Raw genomic sequence first — 25,582 nt, 5'->3', positions numbered from 1 at the left:
CATCCAACTGACGTCTAGACGCTCTATGCGTTCAACCTTACAAATTACGATCAGGATAATTAATAAAATATGCAAAACAAAAGCCGTTACACCGATTCGCTATTACTTTGGGTTCTAAGCCTACACTCAGCGATTACATTACAGTGCATTGCACAATAAGACAGGCTCATGAACCGCACGCATTATGTTCGCCAAGGAGTGGGATTTGGATATGGCAACGCATGAATTCCTATCGGAAAACCTAGTAAGTTTTTTTGGTGTTAGTTTTTTAAACTTTTTACTATCATGACCTCATAAGTTTTTCAAATTTTCTATTAGAATTGTGGTAACAAAATAATGTTTACACAGAACAAACACTTCCATTTGGCATACTTACTGTAAAAATATGTAGTTATCAATCGGCTTTGTTTTAGGTTGCAATGAATTATTAACTTTATTCCGTAGTCTACTCATAAGATTACGCCATAGTCTAATTAGCCTCCTAGCACATGGATGCGTAAGCATACCTGCACTTCCGGTGTCAAGTTTAAAAGAATACAACATCTCCTTTTCTGACAAAACGAAGCAATGCAAAAGGAACTCAGCTAACCAAGCTGGACAGTTAAAAAGAATTATTGGTAATCATCCCTGAAGCGAATAGGGCGCACAATAGCTCTTCCAGATCGAGTTTTTTTAAGTTCGGACTGCGCACCCGTTGGCTGCTCAACAATTGGATTAATACGAGGTGTCGGAGGAGGTGACAGTGAAGGAGAAGCACTCACAGGTTCATTCACTGAGCCCGAAACGTCATTTGATGTTGGCACCCGTACCGGTCGGGTCTCTGTGCTATGGCTTGCTCCATTACTACTTACCGCGAGTGTCCTATCAGAAGGCTCTGATAGGGTGTTATCAGCCATTGGGTGCTGTCTATTCCTTCTCTAATTACTACACCAGATGCAAGATTCTTGATACTGTATGACCGGCTACTACCATGGTGACCTTGCACTACAGCCTTTTCTCACCTACCTTGCTGAGTCCTAAATCACACATTTTGACCATTTACCAGAACATTTCTCTCGGAAGTCGTTTTGACATCATGGTTTTCTTTTAGAACAACTTGCCTGTTGACTATTTTTTTCCTAACCTGTGACCTATTGTAAGCCCTAGGAAGTAAGCAATGCTGTTGCACTGGGATGCCATCATATAAGGTGCAGCCTTGAAGAAGTTGAGCTGGCGATGGCAAGTTACCGTCTAGTGGAGTATTTCTGAACATTTGTAATGCTTTCCAAAAACAATTACCATCTTCTGATGCCTTCTGTAGCAGACATTTCATGGTCTGTACAGAACGCTCAACCTGACCGTTGGAGCATGCATGATATTAGACTTGGTGAGGAAGTAACATGTCTAATATCATACTATCTAGCAAATTATTTGAATTCTTTGGCTGAGTATTGTGGCCCATTATTTGATCTAATTACAGCTGGACACCCAAAGTTTGTTATCTGCTTTTTAAACTCATTATCCAAAGCTCTACTTGACAAGTCACCTAGTGCAGTGACGTTCACCCATTTAGAGAAGTAATAGACGTTCAACAAGTAATGTTGCCCCTCAAACTGAAACAGATCGCTACCTAGGATTTGCCAAGGGTAATCTGGTATTTCACTAGTTGTAAGTGGGGCATTCGCCTGTGCATTGTCATGAGCCTTACAAATACTACACGAGTTAATTTTGTCTTCTATTCTATGATTCATGCCTGGCCAGAATACTGAATTTCTTGCTCTTTGCTGAGTTCGAGTAATACCTTGATGGCTCTCATGTAACTGCTCAACCACGTGTGACTGTTTCAGATGTGGCACTATAACTCTGTCTCCGTAAAACAACAAACCGTTATATTCAGTGATATCATTTCGAAACCCCCAATAAGGTTTGGCAAGAGCGTGACAAAGCCTCCTTTGCCTTGGCCACCCAGATAAAACATACTTGAGTACTACCTGAAGGGGGCATTGTTACTGGTAGCCTCTTGATATTCATTCATGCCTGTGTCACTTCTAACATGAATTGCACATATCTGTGACATGGTGTCGTCAATACCCAAATCTACCTGGTAGGTTTTCGCTCTACATGACCTTGAGAGATAGTCAGAAACATACATATATTTGCCTGGCACATGCACTACTTCATAGCTATAGTGTTGTATTTGCATGCGCATTTTCTGCAATCTGGGGTTCAAGTAATTTAATGCTTTCTTACATATACGCCCTAATCGTTGATGATCAGACTCCACTTTCACATCTTGGCCATACACATGTTGGTGAAACCGCTTTAGACCAAACTGAACTGCAAGCATTTCTTTCTCAACTTGAGCATACAAGCACTGCGTAGTGGTTAATGACTGAGCTGCAAATTCAACAGCTTTACCATCCTGTAACAAAACTGCTCTTAGGCTGTGAGAACTAGCGTCTACGTTAACCACAACTTTCTTAGTAGGATCAAATAAAGCTAATATAGGCGCATTTGTGTCCAAATCTTTGACAGTTTGCAATGCTCTATCATGTACAGGTTCCCAACAAAACTCAACATTATTCCGCAACAGATCACGTAATGGTTTGGTATGGTGGGACAAGTTTTGGCAATACTTGGCAAGATAAGTTATCATGCCTAGGAAAGAGCGCACCTCTTATTTGTTTGACGGAGTCAAAGCATTTCGCACAGCTAGCACCTTATCTGGTGAGGGGGCCAATTCATTGCCTGAGAGTATGTGGCCAAAAAATTTGACAGACTTTTGATTGATATGGAATTTTTTTGCATTCAACTTGAGCACTGCCTCTCTGAATCTATGTAACACTTGCTTTAGGTCATGTTCGGATTGCGAGTTGGCATGAATTAGTGCATCATCGATGTATATCTCTATCCTGGGTATGTCCCCTACCAAATCTACCATAGTTTTGTGGAAAAACTCAGGTGCAGATGTCAGTTCAAAGGGCAATTGAAAATATCTAAACCTACCGAAAGGCGTGAGAAAAATGGTCAGATTGGATGATTCTTCATCAATAGAAATTTGGTGAAAACCTGATTGCGCCTCTAAGGTACTAAATATAGTAGAACCTGACAGCCTAGCATATATATCACTGATAGTTGGTAAGGTAAACCTCTCTGTAACAGTAACCGCATTTAATTGCTGAGGATCTAGGCATATCCTCAAAGATCCATCGGGTTTTAAAACCGGAACTATTTGATTTAACCACTCACTTGGTCCAGTACACTCTGTGACCTGGGCGGACAAATGAATGGTTTAGCATCTGGTTTTAGAGTAATGTGATGTGTGGTTTTAACTTACGGAATCTTGTGAACACGTTGGTGAACTCATCCGTAATCTGGCACTTACCTTCTGTTCCCAAGTTTGTACTATTATCGCAGCCAACCACAGAGACATTAAGAATACCCATACTTTTGAGAGACGGTAAACCAATGAATGTCTTTTTTTCATCGCTCAGCACATGAAATGCAAGTGAATGCCGCTCTCCCCTGTATGTCACCTCGATGTCACTGACACCCAAAACCGGTAGAACATGACCCGAGTATGCAGTCAACATTGAATTACTGGGTTTGATTATAGCTTTTGGCGACACCCTACTCAGTTCAGCACGTGATATTACATTGGTTTGAGCTGCAGTATCAACTTTAGCATTCATTACATTACCAAGAACATCAAAATCTAGAAACCACTCATTTTCAACTTGTAAAACATTAAGTTTAGGCTCCACACAAAACTCATCTACATAATACGTAGTTTCAGTATTTCTACTAATTGTATCTACAGTGTACTGAACGAAAGCGATGTAGTATTCAGAGTTTCCCTCTGACGAAGCAACTGTGATCTCATTAGCTTGAGCAGTTCTGTTTTGACCACACATTCGTTCAAAATGGTTCAGTTTGGAGCATTTGTTGCAGGCTTTGCCAAACGCTGGGCAAGTGTGGTAATTGTATGTGCCACCTCAGTATTTGCAATTACGAATAGTTCTGTCATGTGGTTTCCTGGCAGCTCCAAATGCTGATGTGGTTTTAACAGCAGCCACCGCTGTTTCGTTGGATTTAATGGCAGCAACCATAGTTTCAGCAGCCATCTGTTCCTGTATCGTGTCTTTAGCTCTCATTTTGGAAGTCACGGTATCCAGCGTCACATCTTCATTGAGCTGCAACTCAGCATTCAATAACGAATCAGCCATACCGGACAACAGTCTATCCTTTATCATGTCGTTTTGTGTGAGTCCTTCACTGAATTTACATTTAAGTGCTAGACTGTGTACACTTCTGATATACTCTTCAGCTGTCTCATCAGTAGACTGTTTTCTGTTATAGAATCGCGTTCTGTAATTCAGAATATTTCTTCTTGGCTGAAAGTAGGCAGTAAAAGCATCTAACACACATAAGTTTCACCCTGTGTTCCAGTGAAAGTTAATTGAGCAAGGACCTCTTCACTCTCTGGTCCCATGATCACCAGTAAAGCATCTATCTGTACATCTTCAACTTCTACAACTGCTCTCTAAGACCTGTAACATTCCTAAATCTGGTGAACCGCTTTAGCCAGTCTGTCCATTGAGTTGACGCATTTACAAAATCTAACGGTTTCGGATTGTCAACTTTTAATCTCAACGGTGGAGGCCTGGTAACCACTGCAGGCGTTTCTTGACCCTCCTCCTCAGGTGAATCTGAGTCAACCATTGTTTGAATTGTATGTCAACTCCCAACTAATAGAAACAATGATAGACAGAACAATCAGTGCTTATCTTTTATCATGGGCTGCTTGCACCCAGAGACCAGGTAGGTGCAAACATCTGCAGGCGTGAGGTCCTGGTACCTGACACCATGTAATAATATATAGTTATCAATCAGCTTTGTTTTAGGTTGCAATGAATTATTAACTTTCTTCTGTAGTCTATTCATAAGATTACGCCATATTCTAATTAGCCTCCTAGCACATGGATGCGTACGCATACCTGCACTTCCGGTGTCAAGATTAAAAGAATATAACACCTACTATGAGAGCTTAAACGATAGCAAACGCAGGGCAGCCAGACTTGATGAGCAAAAATTTTAATACAATTGTAATACAAAGTTTATATTTAAGCAGAAGAACGTGTGAATATACATGTAATTTGGATGTTGCGATGTCTTGGGATAACCGTTTTTACTACTCGCCAGACTTGATATTCAATATTATATTATTGAATGACAATCATAGTAGTTGTGCACGATCAATCAATTGAATGTACAATCAAGCTGTAGTTGTGCACTGTTTTACAATCCTATAATTCTCAACAATGATGAAATATGACCTATGCAGTATGTTTGTGTCTCTCATCAGTATGCTTAAGTTATAAAAGTTATGGTGAAGGTTTTTGGGATAATTTGCGAAGACAAAAGACTTTATCTCGAAAAACTCAGTTGTACATTGAGAAGCCTTTTGTTTGCCCACAATATTTCTATTAAATGATGCATTTTGCAGAAAATTCATGTTCGAGTCTAGCCTACTTTGAAATACATTTAAGAAAGCTTGTTCGACTTGTTACATCGCATAATTACAATTATCACACTTACTGCTCATACACAAGTAAATGAGTATATCAAATCTCAGTTTTACGCATTGAAGGGTGACCTTGAATTTTGCATATTTTGATTTCTATGAGACCAAAAATATCTTTTGTTGTTTTGATATTTTAATTAATTTGAGATATAATTCTGAGACTATTGTTAGTTTAAGCATTCAGATTTTCTATTCTGAAAGTGTGATAACATTAGATTAGAATCTAGCGAATAACTTATGTGGAATAAGGAACTTGTAAAGGAAGGTATATTATGAAAGTGCAAAATAATCCTCAATGATTTACTGGTCATCTTGTATGACTTACCTGTCACATTACAGATCATCTATCAAATTTCTTTGTCTTGCAAGAACCTGTGAACTCGGCTTCATGGCAGCAACTAAATTGAGCTCAGAGCTATATCACGCTTTGCAAGGAGTATTTTGTGTTTACAAACCCCCGCATATCTCCACATCTATGCTGGCAAGGTCTTTAAAACTTAAGCTATCAAATGGTAAGCATGGTTTAACGTGTATATGATTGTCGCAGCATTACCTATAGTCTGATAGAAATTTCGGTTTCTTTTTTAACTGATTGAGAAAATGATGATTCACTCTATTTAAAGTCTACCTTTTGTGGTGCGAGTAAGTACATGTAATCAAATATTTCAATTTTTGGTTTCCTGCGCCATTTGGCTTTTTTGCTCTGATCACAGTATTGGTGTTTTTGGATTCTCCGCATATGAACGGTGTGTGTTTGGGGTACCTGAACGGCGTTTGTTTCTTAAATGCATATCCTAAAATGTGTGGAAAGATGAAGTTAATTTTTATGATGATTGAGGTACACGAGCAGTAAACCGTAGATGTCTTGTTGATTGTTTACAATTATAGGTGGAGTTGCTTGTGCTTGTTTTAAATGTGTCACGAATATTTGTATTCAAACTTTTAAATGTATCAGCTTTTGATATATACTCTGCTGTGACTTGAGACTCAATAAAAACTTAATTAAGAAGACTTCAGTCAATATAATAGAATATATGCTGATGTATACATGGTTAAGTTACACATTTGGTTAATGGTTACGCATTGGTTAAGTTGCTTCATTTCAGACCTTTCCGTATGTTGTAAAATTATGGTTATTTCATTTGTGTATTTGTTGAGAAAAGTATACAACACTGATTGCAATACAAAATTTATAGTATAGACAAAGTTTGTTTGTCATCCATTTTTCATGATTAAAAAGATAAATACTAGAATTTTTAACTAAAACTTTGTTTAAAAAATTTTTGTTCGTATAGACAAAGTTTGTTTGTCTATACGAACAAAAATTTTTTAAACAAAGTTTTAGTTAAAAATTCTAGTATTTATCTTTTTAATCATGAAAAATGGATGTTTAGTAATTTATTTACTGTTTAAGTTGGTGAATGATTATTTGATTTTGAGCCTAACAAATATTGGAAATTGAAATATACTCATCGTCGTACCTCACGTCAAAGTTTTTCTCCAAAACCCTAGGAAGATCTTGCGAAGAACTTTTGGGTACTACTAGAGTGACTCAATGCTAAACAGTCAAAATTCTTTGTTGCATTAATTACTGCGTAAAAGGCCTACTTGTAACCCTTTTTTAAAAATCTTACAGTAAAAACAACTGTTCCAAAGTCAGTATAATAAAAATTGAGCCTTTCTGGTCAAAAAAGTCAAACCTAAGCTTTTTAAATCAAAAAATTTGCTTTTTAACATTTAATTTCGAGAATGACAAAATTTAAGTCATCAAAATTTTATTCTTTTTTTATTCTCAGTTCATTAAAAAGGATTTTTAATTACTCTGTTGTCTTGCTTTCAGTCTGATTCATTCATCGTTTTTCCCTAGCAATTCCACCGATCAGAATGTTGATGAATATATTTGTGCGAAATATAATGCATTTGCGCTATTGATTTTCATGGATAGTGCCCTTGCATATCTACCTGTCAGTGATTTTTCAAGTCAAAGTATGGTGAAATCAAGTATTTTTGGGTAAAAAAAGTTAAATTTTCTTAGGTCAAACTCAACAAGATTAGGTCAAAATTATGTTTACCATAATTATTACATCATCAGTGTAGAACACAATTATTTTTTATGGTTTGTATACCTGTTTACATTTTCATAACGTGGACAAAGCCTGTAGTTTGAAGTTTTTTTTTCGCATTTTTCCAGAAATGAATAAACTTCCTCTGAATGCTCAACAGTCAGCGGTTGTTAACCAATACGGACTCACCGAATTAGGTAACCTTGCTGATCGACATATCTCTCCTAAAGCCTTTGGCTTAAGAGCTCGCCGCCTCAGTAACATCTCAGATGCTAGGGCTGAGTCTGTTGTTACACATCAAGAGTCACCATCTGCTAGCAGCGAACAAGAAGTGCAAGTGCTTTCAAAAGAGTTCTCTCCATTGAACATGGAACCTGCAGATGTCCAGTTTCACCCTAGTGGTAAGCTGTGCTATTGAGAACTGTTGTTAAAACATTTAAAATGTAGTCAAATCTCGACATAAAAAATTATTCTATTCTGGTATTTGCTTTGTTCATCAAAACCACTGTATGTTGCAACAAATATATAATGCCTATAAATTATATATAAATAAAAAACTATCAGAATTGTATCCCGTTGTCCATAAAAGTGCTCGAAGTTTCCTGGGCTGATCTATAAAATAGATAAAGTTTCCTGAGCTGATCTATAAAATAGATAAATAAAAAATTTTATAAATAAAAAACTATATGTAAAGATCAGAGCTATATGTTAAACATTAAACAAAATAATAATCGATGAAATGGTGTTTTATTTTCACATCACTTTTACTTTAAGAAAAGGTGAAGTGAGACCTAGTATTAATGATATGGCTTACAATATGTGCGCAGGTAAAAATACAAAGCTAGTCTAGCTAAGACGATGTAAGGATCAACTCTAATTTCTCAAAGCTGTATCTTCAACTATCAGTATGTCCGGCGATACCCAGGATTGGTTTATTTTCAGTCATATAACCTGAATATAACACCACACATACCACACATATACACCCCAATATAATATACCAGTATTTTGATACATCAACTAGTTTCTTAAATTTTTGGTATAATTACTATATACCTGGATGCACCTTAGGCATGTGGTATATCGACTATGTACCTGCGTTTGTTTTAGACTTTAGACATTGCAGTTATGTATATTCTAACATTCTATAATTGTAGTATTATATTTATGGATCAGCAATTGTCTTCGATGTTCTCATTAATGTTTTCAACCTGTGTTCATTTTACAATTGTTTGCGTGAAAAGTATTAGCCTTTTTTGATTTAGCAATCAAGCCTTACGAACAACCAGAAATAAAAATGAAATGGCACATTTGAAATTGAAATGGTATATTAAAAAATTAAAAATTAAAAAAATAGTTAATGGTAGCAAAAAATTACTTTTCAAGCAGTTTCTAAAAACAACAAATGCAAAAGATACTACTAGTTAATAATCAAAAGTGCACATTTAGCGTGTGCATACGGTATATGATAAAAGCAATAGAATCTTAAGGACTGTATAGCTCAGTAGTTGAATGCGCGGTTTGAAACTTGCAGTTGTAATCTCCATGAGTTCAAATTCAGCATGAAATGGATATTTCATTAATAAATTTTAATAGCTATAGTTGGACAAACCGAACTACACACATACAGAAACACAATCCTTGTAAGTTCAAATTCAGCACGTAGCAAACTTTTCATTCCAAGAATTTAATAACTATAACCAGACAACCTGAAGTACACACAAACACACAGACATTGATCTGGCAATGTTTGCGTGTGTGTTTTTATTCTTTGTTGTTTTAATTATAAGAGAATCATTGCCTTCTTACTTTTTTACCACCAATCATCTTTGGACCCATGAATTTACAATGAAAAAGCGAGGTACGCATCACTTTGTAATATTATTCAAAAACTTAGAAACAAGCTATATGAAGGAAAATGTATTCATATGCACCCGGAGGCGGTTATAAGTCGAAATTGGACTATTAGTATATGCCTTGCAGTTTATATTTTTATTTCTTTTCAGTTAATTGTAGATTAATAAGCTTCTAAATATTTTGTCTGCTAAAATATTTTTTCTGGTAAATATTTACCCGGAAGTTTTTCATAGCCACCAGCAAGAATAAAATAGTGACATTTAAAAAAAAAGCAACGCGCTTGTTTATGCTGAAGCAAGAATATGCAATGTATGAAAACTACTACATTTAGCATGTCCCACTGTCAACTGCAGTGCAATTGGTGGCTCTCCTCTATTATTTTTTTCTCTGCTATTTGTATAATCTTGTTTGTAGTGGAATTCTCTAGACCTAGAATTCTGCTTGGCATATATCCGCGTGATTATTGGTCTAGTTTTAGGAGGTTTATGGCGGGTCGAGGATTTTGTTATCAAACCATTGGATATGGTCAGTCCTTTGACTTCCGGAGTTCTCCGTGAGTAATTACGATTTCCTTAAAGTGATGAGTTTTTGTTTTCTCTCTAAATTTGCTCGGTCATTTCAGCTACTTGTTAATCTATCTGCTTTTATTACCTTTTGTTGAGTTTGACATTTTCTTTTGCAGTTTCTTCTATTTGAGTAGTCAGTCATATATTTAACTGTTTCATTCTTGTTTGATGACAAACTTACATAAAATTGTGGTAGATTTTATCAGAAAGTATCGATATTTTACTATCATCCGCGATTGCTTGTGATATTTGAGGTGATCTGACTGCCAGGGTGTTTCAAGATTAAAATCGACAAAATTCGGTCGCGGTTAAAACGTTCGGATCAATTGAAAGTATCATTATGACATCTATAGTTACAAATAGACCGACAGAGTAGAAATATGTAACACTGCAACTTGAACACAATAGCTGATATCAATTATAGCAGCGGTAGCAACTAATGACGTTATTTCGGCACGTATTTTTCATGTAAGCATTTTAACGGCGATCAAGTTTTGTTAATTTTAATATTGAAACATCCTGGCAGTCAGATCATCTCAAACATTAAAAACAGTCGCTAATGATAGAAAATATCAATACTTTCAGATAAATTCTACTGACATTTTGTGTAAGATCATCTTTAATGAATGTCCATAGTTAGTGTTACTTATATGGTGCGCTGGTGCAACTACGTGACAGCCTCTACGTCGAATCACCTTTATGTACGACTATCTACAGTTGAATCGTTATCTCTATCATATCCGGGTGTTTCAGGAAGTTCAGTAAGCGTGTCAAGGATGTGTTGACTCCGAATTCTTACTCCGAAGCAGAAAATCAATACAGTCATACTTCAACATACGAGTGCACCAACATATGATAAATTTGAGATACGAGCAAAATTTCGATCATTATTATGCCTTGAGATACAAGACAAATTTGAGATATATGCATACGAAACGGTTTTCGATGCAGCCGTTGGTTGGCCAAGTATTCGAGAGGCCGCTTTCGAGAACACCATCGCTTGATCTTTCTCATTGGATCGGTTTGAAAATGTTTTCAAAAGACTGGCTACAAGTGAAGCTGAAAGCGCCAAACTGGAAGAAGATAATCAAAAGTACAAATGAAAACAGAATTAGATTAATTGGTTATTAAGATAGTGTGATTATAAGATTGAAACTCATGTTTATATGTGTGTTTAGTAAGATAAATTCATTTAAGTTAAATTTAAAGTTATGTTACACTGTGATACAAAAGTCTAGCGTATTGAAAGTGTTGCCATGAAGTCTCTCTCAGACCGCCATTTTCCGCTATGTCTGTCTCGAAGGTAAGAACACCACGCAGCACTGTACATAATGTTACATTTTTTTGCAGATCATTACCACTAAATAGGTATTTGCTACTTTATGAGCGTAGGCAGTGAACTAGTATGATTAAAACTCGTTGTTCCATTGTAACATCCTGTTTTCAGATGGTTTCTTTCATCGGATGGGAATGGATTAATTTGTATTTAGTTATTTTGGATAGTGAAAATTGCTTTGAGATACAAAAAAATTGACATACAAACTCAGTCTCAGAACGCATTAGGCGAGTGTGTCGAGGTTTGACTGTACTAACAATGTAACTCGCTTTAATCTTTTTGTGTTTTCATCTATCTGAACTAAGCCCATGCTCCATTTTACCCAGGATGCAAAGATAGTATGCCAATGAATATACAGTAGGTTTCTCGACAAATCTCATTTTAAAAGCCTCTAGTGACTCGGCGGACTACTACTGTACTAAATACAGTAACTCTTTTACATGTGCTTAAAAATCTCAAATCTGATCTAAGATATTCTTATGAACATTTAGTGACTGATGTAGAGCCATTATATGTTTTTATTTCACTCTCTCTGCATTTATTTAATAACAAAATCAAACTTTTAGCATTTGCCGTGGGAAAGCAAGGAAAAAAGGACATGACGGAACTGCGGGCACACAACCCAATCAAGGTATTTTTCTTCTGATAGCTCAGTTCTCCTGGCTGTTTAAAGGTTGACTTGCAACAAAATTCACATTACTTGAATTTGATATCAAAAGATTCACCATGTCTTACTCTGTTGTGTTGTATGTGCCAAATATGTGGGAATGTGATTACAAGCTCTTAAAAGCTAAAAAACGAACAGTTAATCGCAGCCACACGAGACCGCCGTAGTTTGGATTCTCTTTCCAAAACGGCTCAAATGTGACGTAGCTGTGAGAGATGGTTTCTGTTTACACTTTCATGCAACCTTATTTGTCGAAATATTTTCACAAATATACTTCACGCATTCAATAAAACCATGTCTATTGTTCTTACGCGTCTGTTTTACCGTCATTGTAAATGCTGTCACTTTTAGCAGTGATATCTTATAACTTGCCGTAAAAATTCATTTAATTTTTTAGCCTTACCTCGAACGAGTACATATCATTGTCTGATAATCATGACGAGCCTGTTGGTCACCTGTGATAATCGAAAAGTGCTGCAAAAATTATTTGCGAAGTATTGCGTCACACGATCGGATTACGGCTTGCCGATTAGACCAAACCGAAACAAAACTGTAAAGTAGCGAGCATCTATATTTGATACAGGGTCTTCGGTAAAACCCGAAGTGTTTGTCAGAAACTAGTGCTACAGTAAGTTTTATATTGAGCTTTTTATTAGCCTTTCAATTCACGTGAGAACCTCCGTGACAAGACAATAAATAAATTTCATGACTACATCAGAGAAATAAAGAGATTCCAGTCTACGGCGGCTTTTCGTTTTTGAGTTTTTAAGAGCTTGTAATCACCTTTCCACATACTTGGCACCTACAACACAACAGAGTAAGACATGGTGAATCTTGATACCAAATAACTGTAATGTGGATTTTGTTACAAGTCAACTTTTAATGTTGTTAGAAGCTCCTTGGTTGGTTTGTCATCAGTTCGGTAGACGCTGACTAGATCGCTTCAATGTTTTCTCGCAATATTTGTTAACGTTGCATTACTCAGTATAAGCAATTATGGTAGCTTGAAATTAGAAGCTTAACATTCCAGTTTTAACATCCTAAATTATGACTGAACAATAAATAAAAACTAACTAACCTCTATGAAAATATGATAGTGCAATAAATAGTAGAGTGGAAAATGTATGTCAGTCGTAGACAAGCTCGATACATTTAATAAAATAATTTTTCAGTCCTGTGATGGCCACAACAAAATCATTTAACATTTAGTATAAACCAGTAGGGACTAGCTACACCAAGCTGGTTTGTCAGTGTAGTTGCTTTGATACAGTCTTCTGTGAAGAACAGTGGTCATTACATGATTATAAGAAGTTGTGTTCTCACGATGGGTTCTGCCGATCAGGTAAGACTATGTGATATACTATAACAACTGCTATAGTTAATATAGTGTTGATATAATATAGCAACTATAGTGTTGATATACTATAGCAAGTGAAGTGTTAATATGTTAGAATAGCTATAGGGTTGCTATACTATAACATCTGCTATAGTTGATATAGTGATGACATACTATAACAACTATAGTGTTGATGTACTATAAACTATAACAAGTGAAGTGTTAATATGTTAGAACAGCTATAGTGTTGTTATGCTATAACATCTGCTATAGTTGATATAGTGATGATATACTATAACATCTGCTATAGTTGATATAGTGATGACATATTATAACAACTATAGTGATGACATACTATAACAACTATAGTGTTGATGTACTATAACAACTATAGTGTTGATATACTATAACAACTATAGTGTTGATATACTATGACAACTATAGTGTTGATATACTATAACAACTATAGTGTTAATATACTATAACAACTATAGTGTTGATAAACTATAACAACTATAGTGTTGATATACTATAACAGCTATAGTGTTGATGTACTATAACAACTATAGTGTTGATATACTATAACAACTATAGCGTTGATATACTATAACAACTATAGTGTTAATATACTATAACAACTATAGTGTTGATGTACTATAACAACTATAGTGATGATGTACTATAACAACTATAGTGTTGATATACTATAACAGCTATAGTGTTGATATACTATAACAACTATAGTGTTGATATACTATAACAACTATAGTGTTGATATACTATAACAGCTATAGTGTTGATGTACTATAACAACTATAGTGTTGATATACTATAACAACTATAGCGTTGATATACTATAACAACTATAGTGTTGATATACTATAACAACTATAGTGTTGATATACTATGACAACTATAGTGTTGATATACTATAACAACTATAGTGTTGATATACTATGACAACTATAGCGTTGATATACTATAACAACTATAGTGTTGATATACTATAACAACTATAGTGTTGATATACTATAACAACTATAGTGTTGATATACTATAACAGTTATAGTGTTGATATACTATAACAACTATAGTGTTGATATACTATAACAACTATAGTGTTGATATACTATAACAACTATAGTGATGACATACTATAACAACTATAGTGTTGATATACTATAACAACTATAGCGTTGATATACTATAACAACTATAGTGTTGATATACTATAACAACTATAGTGATGATGTACTATAACAACTATAGTGTTGATATACTATAACAGCTATAGTGTTGATATACTATAACAACTATAGTGTTGATATACTATAACAGCTATAGTGTTGATGTACTATAACAACTATAGTGTTGATATACTATAACAACTATAGCGTTGATATACTATAACAACTATAGTGTTGATATACTATAACAACTATAGTGTTGATATACTATGACAACTATAGTGTTGATATACTATAACAACTATAGTGTTGATATACTATGACAACTATAGCGTTGATATACTATAACAGTTATAGTGTTGATATACTATAACAACTATAGTGTTGATATACTATAACAACTATAGTGTTGATATACTATAACAACTATAGTGTTGATGTACTATAACAACTATAGTGTTGATGTACTATAACAAGTGAAGTTTTAGTACACCCAAACGTCTGCACCACTCATGCAAGGCACCACTATTGCAGGTTTATCGAGTGACAGCACAGCTTGGGATTGCCACAAGCAACTTCCAAGTGTCGGGCGGCATTCTCGAGAAGGTTGACCATCGTAAGGACTCCTATAAGTTATCTTATACTGAACTATTGGCTTGTATTCGCTCAATTCTGTTTCACTGTTTGTTCACATCAGTTTGATAGAGTCACATGCTTCCTTACATGCAAACATCTTATTCTGCATACCTCCAAATCATTCCACATTGACATCTTATTGGTTACCTGCTCTAGTTTTGCTAATGTTTCCTCGTTTAGACGTCAATATGAACCTCGTTTGAAGGATTACTAATATACTATATTTACGGATACTAGATATACAGATTACTAATTACTCAATTCTTTGTGTGTCTTCCATCTTATTTACATGTAAATACATACAGTCACAAACTTGGTAGGTGATTCAATGGTGTATTTTATACTTTCCCAAGACAGCCAGCGGCTATAGCTTTTTTAGATTAAGCCCAATTCAGAAGTAACAGTTCATCATTTCTAGGTATAGCAATGGTATCCATTGTACGCTGTGTACTTAAGCATTTTATGGGTTACTAGTCGTAAGCCTTGTGATGTTCTCCTGGATTTCTTTCAGTTTTGAGCAGATAGCTTACAAGTAGGTTTTTAAAACGCTGGTTCTCCGGAACCATTTGGAGTTTTGAATCCAAATATTTTTGAGGATTTGACTAAAGCGGTCGAAAAATGTAAACACTTGTCTGTAACACGTGTTAACATGTTAACAACACGTGTTAACATGTTAACAACACGTGTTAACATGCTTGTTGTTAACCCAATTGAAAGGCAGGTTATGATAATCTATTTAACCTCTATTCTGTTAGCATTTGAGACTCACAGCTTTACTGATGAAAAACTTCTCAAGCTCAGTAGATTCTAAAGACTATCATGAAATTCGTTCACTAGTGTCACTGCGATTGGCTCATGCCACGTGAAACAGTTATATGTGTTAGTTGAGTTATATGAGTTAGTTGTCACGCAAAGTTATTTCTGCAAGCGCAAATTTAAAGCGTTTCTAACAAATGTAGACCTAAAATGAGGTCTACCTGTGATAACTAGGTTCAGTTAATGCACTGTTTTTAAGTGCTGCCTTATACGCTGTCTATGGATAGAGTGTGTGATTATAACCTCTCTCTCTCCTCACACCGGCGTATATTACATATCCGGTAGTTTTAGATTACAGTTATGAGTAGGGCTGGAACGAGACCAAGGAGTGCAGGGTCGGGCCAGACTCAGGGTCAGCAATAAGGTCTAAGATCGAGTCGGGCCGGGTCAGCACGTGTGAACTTTTATTCATTTAAGGTTAAGAGATAGTTCTATTACAGCCTAATGTTGTGACATCAATAACCTAAGATAAAAGAACCCGTTATAGCACCAATTGTTATATTTTGTGGCTTGGTTTATAGATGCAATCTATGATTTATGGCTAGACATTGGTGGATCAATGCTATTCAATGGGTGATAGATTAATGGTATGATTTTGGCTAAAGTGTTTTTATTACAGATTTTATTTTCAACTCTGTTATTATAATCAACAAGAGGAGATTAGTTAAGAAATACTTTACAAATATAGAAATAGATAACCCAGCATAGTGGAAAGCAAAAATCCATCACTTCCCTAAAACTTATGGCATTGGTAAAAGAAACTCAAATTAAAAACAATTAGACGCTAGGTTCTTAGACGCGCTTTTCAGTTCCTCAGGATGCGTTCATTGTAAATGCCTCAATAGTATTGAGGTGGACCGTTCTTTGTAGCTTCACTTGCTTTACCATATTGTACAAATAACTTGGTCTTTCCCTTTCGTGACTGGCTTCTTCATGAACTCCCAGACCACTGACATGTTGATTATTTCTTGCCAAAAACGTCGTAAAAACCTATAGTCCAAAGACTATTGTCGCAGACGTAAAAATATAGTATTGACTCACCATGTTTTATTTCGCCTGGTCCTTCCGCGCTAGGACTATGCGCGACTCTGTTTCAATCGCACTTAAAAAGTGATATATAATCGCTTTCGTTTAGCCATAAACTTACCCGTGTCTTTGTAAAGGAAGACCCGAGGGTCGGGTGGCCCGACCCGGGCACCTCTGACCCGGTTGGTCAAGACCGGACGAGCTAACTATTCCAGCTCTAGTTATGAGACACTACCCAGTTAGGACATCATATAGTTCATTGATTGTGTACTTCTGTGTATGTTTTGTTAGTTAATTTACTCGCTTGTGGATAGAATGACCTTCTGTCTTGCTATAGGTAGACCCATGTCAGTTGTTCAGGAATACTTGAGTTCAATTATCAATCACTAGCATTATTTATTTAGGTGATTGCCATATAAAACATCCTATATTTTTTGTTGTTTATTTGACTAATTCTTAAATAAATTTTGTCACACTAATCTGTGTAACAGCTGGAAATGCAACGGAATGCTATCAGTATAAAAATTAGAGACTGCTGGTAGTTTGGCTGTGACAGCCATCTTTAATTTTTTTCATCGTTCCTTAATGTCTCTTTTCAGGACATGTTACACAACCTCTTATTGACAGACTGCTATCTGCAATTCAGGCTACACACCAAAAGCTGCAATATGTGTAAGTCATAGGTCATATGAGTCATAGATGACAGGTGTCACTCACCCGTCACCTATGACTCATCACATAGCAGCAGCTCATGACTCTTCTGTTGTCTACCAATTGCTCACCTTTCTCCTTTTCACCACTCATCACTCACCTGCTATCACTCTCCTCAGTTACTTGTCATCTACCAACACTCATGTACCCCTTTGACATACACCATTACCTACTCATCACTCGCTGGTTTTCTAACATCAAACCCTTAGCATATATTCCTTACTCACCTGTTATCAACTTATCACCTGCTCTTAAATAACTTCTCCATCTATATATCGTTACCTACATGTCTTCACTTACTTTCTGCCACCATACGATAATTCAATTGCATGAAATCAGCTGCTATAGCATATAAGGGGTTAAGAGAGTTTAAAAATGGTAAACCCAGTCTACGGTTGAAGCTCCTTGCATCAATGTCACTACAGATGGCATTGAACTGCTTGAGACAGGTTGACCTTGTGACAAGGATGTCTCTTATTAACTGCTATTCACCACCTCATTTCTGACACTCAAATCATGAGCAGTTTTGATACATGATTACATTATTTGCTTTTTTCCCTGTAATCTGTAAATGATTCATGTGTGAATATCCACCTATCACTAATAATATTCAAAATCCCTCGCCAGAAGGTATCTTACTCGTGTCAACATTTCTGACAGATAATAATCAGTATGTTATGCTGGTCGAGCAACACCTGTTAATATTTACTATAATAAGAGCCGTGTGTGCTTATCTGACCGAAGAAGAAAAGATAGCCTTAGGAATGAAACTCAGATATTTCAGTTCGTATTTAGGCATGCTACCACTCAACCACCTTGCCCACAAGAGGAATAATTGTGCTCAGAGTTATTACACACGATGATCTTACACAAATGACAGTCAGCATGCTGTTATCTTTAAAGATGAACTTGCATAACATTTCAGTAGATTTGATTAGAAAGTATCGGTATTTTTCTATCATTTGTCATCGTTTTTGATGTTGTGAGGTGATCTGACTGTCAGGGTGTTTCAAGATTAAAATCGGCAAAACTTGATTGCGCTTGAAACACTCACAAGAAAAATATACGCGAAATGATGTCACAAGTTGTTATCGTTGCAATAGTTGCTATCGACTATTGCGATCAAGTTATAGCTTTACGCGTCTATATTTCATCGGTCTCGTTGCTGCTGTAGACATCATGATCCCACTTACGCATGATCTGAGAGTTTTAACCGTGATCAAGTTTTGTCGATTTTAATCTTGAAACATCCTGGCAGTCCGACCACCTCAAACATCAAAAACAATCGTGATCTGATAGAAAAATACCGAGACTTTCTGATAAAATCAACTAAAACTTAGTGTAAGTCCATCGTTTAAACTCTCTCATCCTGATGAGAACCCTCCAGAGCAATCCCCCACGTGCACCACTATCACCCTGCACTCAACTTTGCCCTCAACTCAACTTCTGTCCTTTGCAAAAGTAAAGATCGAGTGCCCACTCGAAACTCTTCTGTTATTTTTGTTACACTTTTTACTCGCCTCTCAAGTCATCACTCTACCTCTTGTCTGTTTATTATCACTCACCTTGTTCTGAGAAGTATACCACAACATTTCTAATGCTTTGATTAGGGATCTGATAAAGTTGAGATGATGATCTCTTTGCTACAGGATGGCTGGAGTAGATGTACAGTCACAAGAGGCCTATGAGTTGGCAAGCCGAGGTCTGGTTAGACCAGCCCCATCACCCAGTGGAAGACGCTGTGTTCTCTATAGTATCAAATCTGTTGAATGGAAACCTCCGGAACTATTAATAGGTGATTCAATCATGCGTTTTATACTTTCTTTAGTGAACCTGTGGCTTAGCCTCTTTAGATTAAGCCCGTTTCAGCAATAACGATTCATCATTTGTAGGTATAGCAATGGTATCCGTTGTATGCTGTACATTTGATGCATTTTTTGGACTACTAGCAGTAAGCCCGGTGTTGTCCGGGATCATCTTTCATTATCTTTGTCTTTCATTATCTTTGTCTTTCATTATCAATCAGATGCAGTTAGTGAGTGTTTAAAAGGTGCTCAGGTACCAGATGGAGTTTTGAAACCAAATACTGTAAAACCTCTATTTGGATGCCACCTATATTTGAACATCATCTTTATTAGAACTCCAATATAGATGAGTTTGAAAATACCGCGCCACCCTTTAATTGAATGCCACCTCTATTTGACCGCCACTTTGACATTTTCTGATCTTTATGAACCCATAATGGCAAGGGATTAGTAGAAAAGTGTCCACAAAATGGTACTAATAATGACTCGGTTACATCAATAACAATTAATTCTTTCGCAGTTGCTGTATTGGTTGCCATGGTTTTAGTGATGGTGCACGTGAAAAGATCTATCATTACAATCTTCAAAGCTACACATTGATTCGAAGTCACTAAGGTCTAAATCCAAACTATTGTTTTTTCAGATTTGTCCATAATGTGGTTTACAATCGAACCTGATGACTTTGAAGCGTTTCGATGAATGATGAGAATACTCTTCAAGAACAACGTACGGCGTAATAGTACCCATAATGATGGTGTATCGAAGTCCGTTTTATAACTCCAAAGCTTACGGTTTTTTCTTTAACCCTTTCGTGGGCGAATTTTCAAAACTAAATCAGACTCCCATGGGCGAATTAATTTTCCAAAAAATCAATTTTTTCCAAAAGGTTCATACACTTTTCTGTGTGTTATTATGTGCATATCTCTATGTTTAAAGGTGCATATGTATACATGTATATGTCCATAGGCATATATATATATTATAAACAAATAAAAATGTATAACATAAAATATATGCTTTTCATAATAATTGTCTATTTACGAATGATATTTTCGAAAGCATTCTCTTTTACAAAGGCCCACATCACAGTCTTTGCACCATGTACTTATTCGTGTAACAAAGAGCTACCACAAAAATGTACTTCCTGTATTGACAGGCTCAAAAAACTTTTCAAAATACTCTACTGGTTGAGCATCTACTGGAGTAAATACTGGGTCTGTCACTGCTATAAACTGCTGAATTGTAGGAGATTTATCTCTGTTTATGTTGGTTATATTCTTCCAGGCACTGGCATCACTCCTACTCACATCCTCATCATTACTGCTACCAGCCTTTTCATCACTGTCACTTCCAGATGTAAAGTCATTACAATCACAATTCAAACCTGATTCACTGTCATCTCTTGCTACTAAATCTAAAAAGTCACTGTCATCTCTGAATCTCTTAGTAATTTCGGTACTAGTACTTGCTTTATGAAAATAATCTCGGGAGGTTCTTTTAGAAGTCGCCATGACGGTAAACTAAAGTCAAACTCTCAAAAAATTCGGTAAATAAAAGCTAAAACCGAAGCAAGGAAAATAAAAGTTGATAAATTATTTAGAACAGTTTTCTAATTTTTTTCGAAAGTTTATTTATTAATCACTGCTAAAAACGATCGTTTTTTTTCAACCTTGAAGTCAATTTTTGAGGCTAACTGAAACTACTATATCGTAGCTTGCTATTGGTAAAAAAAGTAAACAAAAAACGGCATTTAGCTAACCAGAAACGGCAATAATAAAATACGTTACCGAAACGACAAAAACGTCGCACTGCCCATTAGCAGCCGTATCGCAAAGCGACAAAAACGTCGCACTGCCCACGAAAGGGTTAAAACTTTGAAAGTGACATCATCGAACTAATTAATAACTGTATCCAGCTAAATTTTTTCACTCCAAGTAGATCCTTGTTTACCTAACTTAACTCAGTCTGATACTTCGGTATATATGAAAAATGTTTTAACGAAAATGCTGAGACTGATGACAGTAATGTCGCTCTGCTCGAAGGAGAGTGTAAAATGTAGGCAACATGAGCATTGCTTTGTCTGTATAAGGTTAAACTTGATCTTTCCAAAATTCTGATGAGCTGGTCAAAAAATACTGCGCTACTCTCTATTTGAACGTCATGATGCTGAACTGTGAGAGTGAGCATCTTATATCTCTTTCAGGCTTTGAGGGAGATATTTCTGCAAGTAGCATATATTGGCTTTTTTGTTATTCTGTCATAATCAGTACACCGACTGCCAAATTTTCATTTCGAGAGAATCGAGAAAATTTTTTGTTGATATCATATGATGGGAGAAAAGCCGGAAAAAAAATCGTCGTAGCCTCTTCGGAAAAAAACCATTGTGCTTTATGCAGTAAGGCGAAAAAATCTTATAACAGCAGCATAACGACCCGAGCATACTGTATTAATTAGTAATAAAAAGGGCACATTTGGCATCTGCAATCACGCAATGGATATACAGTATATGATAAGAGCGATGGATGTGATAAGAAGGGCTTATCCTTGTAGTTGCGCGCGCTTGTTGATCGATTTACGATTTGAATGTTGTCAGTTCTAATCCAGGTGATTTTCCGAAGGTGAACTTCTGTTTCTAAAAAAGCTTTACCAGCTATAGGTGGACAGACAAACAACAGACAGACAAACTGAGATTTCTGTATGTAGATTACATATATAGATATCTTCTAAAATTCACCATCTACTAATATGGTTATCAAAAGTAATGTTTTGTGCAAGCGTTACCAAAACATTTAGGCCTGTTATGCGCTGCCATTTATTATTATACTAGGTGAATGCGTGGCGTTGCACAGGTATTAAAAATAGCTTTTAAACAGTTGCCGGTAAGGTACGTAGTTGTCTGCCACTTGCCATTGTCAAAGACTAATTTGAGACGCTACTATCCGTATTGCTAAACTTACTAATATGAACCGTGAGAGCAAGCTTTAGTGATGTTGGCTAACGCAGAATGCTATGCCTATTTTAACCAACATGACGACTCATATCGCCTTAGACTTTGATACATCTCGCGTTGCTCAATTGGTAAGATATTTGCTTGGCGAATAGCAGGTTTCGAGATCTAATCCAGCAGAAAACAGAAATTTCAATCCTAAATTTTAATAGTTATAGCTGGACAAACTGAAACACATACATACACACAAACTTTGAGATTTCTTTATTAATATAAGCAATATTATACCACTGTTGGAAAAATTCAAAATTCAGCAACGTTTATTTCTATTTTGTTTTTAGCTTTGCGTTAGTCAAACAGTTAAAAAGGAATTACTGTGACATGTTTCATTTTAGCTGCACTAGAAATATGAGAATGGCACATCTTTTAAGATTTTTCTCATTTTGCTCTGTATGCAGTACAGTGCATCTCTGGGTTGCAACGTCCCTGCATCACGGTTTTTTGCCTTCCGATGTAAAACACGTTTATCTCCGCCAGACGACAAAAATATCTCCCAAATTTCAAATTTAGCAGTCAGAGTGCTGAATACGTCAGAACAACGAAGATGTTGATATGCTGCTCACCGAAATCCCACCCACAAAGAGATATACCATGCTCGCTATCTTAGTTCAGCGTCGTTTGTTATAGGGGCCTGAGTTATAGTTGAAACGAAACCGAAAGTAGATAAGTGATAAAATTCTAGCCTATGACAAATTTGAAGTTTAGTTTAGTAAAATGCATACTAAACTTGCTTTTCAGTGTGCGTTTAAAAAGCTGAATTCATTTAAGTTGATTTCAAAGTTTATGTTACACGTCTGTCTCAAAGGTAAGAACTCCATACAGTATGTACTGTACATAGTAATGTTAAATTTTATTACAGATCATAGCCACTAAATACACCAAGGTTACTGTTGGTAACTATTATAGTTGCTAATGTTAATATGCTATTTTGTTGCTAATTTCTAATCCGTACCGTACGTTTGTTAAATGTTGATGTTATTTTACCAAGGAGTGTTTGCGTGGTATATTTACTATGGGTTTCTATACTCCTCTATACCACATATTTCTCTTGCGATGCCGACACCGGAACAAATGGCCGGAGTGTACTGTATTCCATAGGCAGCCTTTGAAAGCATCACTCCGTAAGGGTTGGGGGAACCCTAGTAAAGTGTTGACCAAGGGAGGCAAATCTAAATTTGGTCCCAACTAAACGTTAAGAAAATGTGAACACTGAAGAGTTCATACAATTCAAATGTCACGTCTTCTGTAATAGCATTACTATTGCTACAGTTGGTGAAAATCTCTATTCTGTGTCATGCAGTTCCAACTTACTAATGGACAATCATTTGCTGGAGCTTCTAGCTGTCCAGGAGGTCTTAGTTTTGCAGGTTGTCCTATTGCTGCTACTCCTAGTTTCACTGGTGTTTCTATTTCTGTAGATGCTCCTAGTTTTACTGGTGTTTCTATTTCTGTTGATACTCCTAGTTTTACTGCTGGTCTTACTTCTGCAGATACTCATAGTTCTGCAGATACTCCTACGTCCGCAGACACTCCTAATTCTGCAGGTGCTCCTAGTTCTGTAGGTACTCCTAGTTCTGTAGGTGCTCCTAGTTCTGTAGGTGCTCCTAGTTCTGTAGGTGCTCCTAGTTCTGCTGATGTCTCTAGTTCTGTAGGTGCTCCTAGTTCTGTAGGTACTCCTAGTTGTGCAGGTACTCCTAGTTCTGTAGGTGCTCCTAGTTCTGTAGGTGCTCCTAGTTCTGCTGATGTCTCTAGTTCTGTAGGTGCTCCTAGTTCTGTAGGTACTCCTAGTTGTGCAGGTACTCCTAGTTCTGTAGGTGCTCCTAGTTCTGTAGATGCTCCTAGTTCTGCTGGTGTCTCTAGTTCTGCAGGTACTCCTAGTTCTGTAGGTGCTCCTAGTTCTGTAGGTACTCCTAGTTCTGTAGGTACTCCTAGTTCTGTAGGTGCTCTTAGTTCTGTAAATGACACAATGAGAAACTCAGGGTTGCTCCTCCCTATCATCAAACATCAAATTCATGCAATTGTTTCACTCTCCTACTTTTGTTACTTTGACATCTGCTTACAGAGATTCACACAGTGAATGAAACTGGGCCTTATATAGTGAAGCTCATCCATGATATCGGACAGGAACTAAGGTGCGGGGCCGTCTGCACTGCAATAAGACGAATTCGTGTCGGACATTTTGATACAACTCATTCATTGGTCAACTCGCAGTGGAATTCACATGAGATTATTACAAACATTGAGACATGCCGAGAACCTCTTGCTCTCACAATGACTGACAGACTGGAACAACTGGCAGCATTAGAGGCCAGTCAGCTTATTTCCAGCTCCAAAACCATGTCTTAGTTCAACTACAACTAGAACTTTTATGATTTCATCAAACTCCAAACATGGTATTGCGAGTACTTGTGCATAGAACTGTGTGCTTTTCTTTTGCTTGAGTGCGGGTAGCTGTATGGCTTTTCATTACAGCTGTGTGTGCAATAGTCAATAATCAAGCAAGAATTTACCAAAATATTGATTGGCCGACAAGTTTCAAAATTTTTTATTTTCAGCCAATTAAATGTGTGCCAAACACTTGGCCGAACTCTAGTTTGAATTCCCTCAATTTATAAACGATGGGTCGGACGTGACAACCAATCATAGCAGAATAAATTCGGTTTTACTTTGCATAAGTAAACATGAGTTCAATCATTTTTTGTAATGCGCTGCTAACCGATTGAAAAAATGCATGTAATTGCCACATCGGTTGAAGCACTTTTTGCGACAAAAAGTGACTGTTATACAAATTATATGTAGTCAAAAACCAAACTTTGGATTATTTGCAGGTGTGCACGCAGCCTATGTCATCACTTATTCCTTGACTTAGTCATTGCATTTTTTCTACATGGCATTTTTTTTCAGGTAGTACTGTTTTTACAAGATTATGAAAATAAACATCATATTTCTTGTGATTAGTGTAAAGATACGGTGTATCAACTCATGAAGTTTACCATTTTATGAAAA

At 36.3% G+C, this 25,582-nt stretch overlaps 1 protein-coding gene across 1 annotated transcript; it reads left to right on the top strand.

The window, feature by feature from the left end:
• Positions 1-153: 153 nt before the first annotated feature.
• Positions 154-25,558, top strand: LOC137406252 (pseudouridylate synthase TRUB2, mitochondrial-like). The gene is made up of 9 exons (XM_068092790.1): positions 154-244; positions 5,903-6,075; positions 7,755-8,027; positions 9,956-10,036; positions 11,952-12,016; positions 15,110-15,191; positions 17,653-17,725; positions 19,414-19,559; positions 24,639-25,558. Exons 2-9 carry the CDS (start codon positions 5,952-5,954, stop codon positions 24,920-24,922), a joined length of 1,128 nt encoding a protein of 375 aa, XP_067948891.1. The 5' UTR covers positions 154-244; positions 5,903-5,951; the 3' UTR covers positions 24,923-25,558.
• The last annotated feature ends 24 nt before the right edge of the window (positions 25,559-25,582 follow it).

The sequence above is a fragment of the Watersipora subatra genome, chromosome 10, assembly GCF_963576615.1.
Source record: "Watersipora subatra chromosome 10, tzWatSuba1.1, whole genome shotgun sequence".
Taxonomy (NCBI): Eukaryota; Metazoa; Bryozoa; class Gymnolaemata; order Cheilostomatida; family Watersiporidae; genus Watersipora; species Watersipora subatra.
This window is presented reverse-complemented; position numbering and strand designations above follow the sequence as displayed.

Coding starts and splice junctions, on each gene's coding strand:
- LOC137406252 (XM_068092790.1), top strand. CDS start 5,952: ATGGCAGCAACTAAATTGAGCTCAGAGCTATATCACGCTTTGCAAGGA. Junction 12,017..15,109: donor GGGCACACAACCCAATCAAG/GTATTTTTCTTC, acceptor CCACTATTGCAG/GTTTATCGAGTGACAGCACA. Junction 15,192..17,652: donor TCTCGAGAAGGTTGACCATC/GTAAGGACTCCT, acceptor GTCTCTTTTCAG/GACATGTTACACAACCTCTT.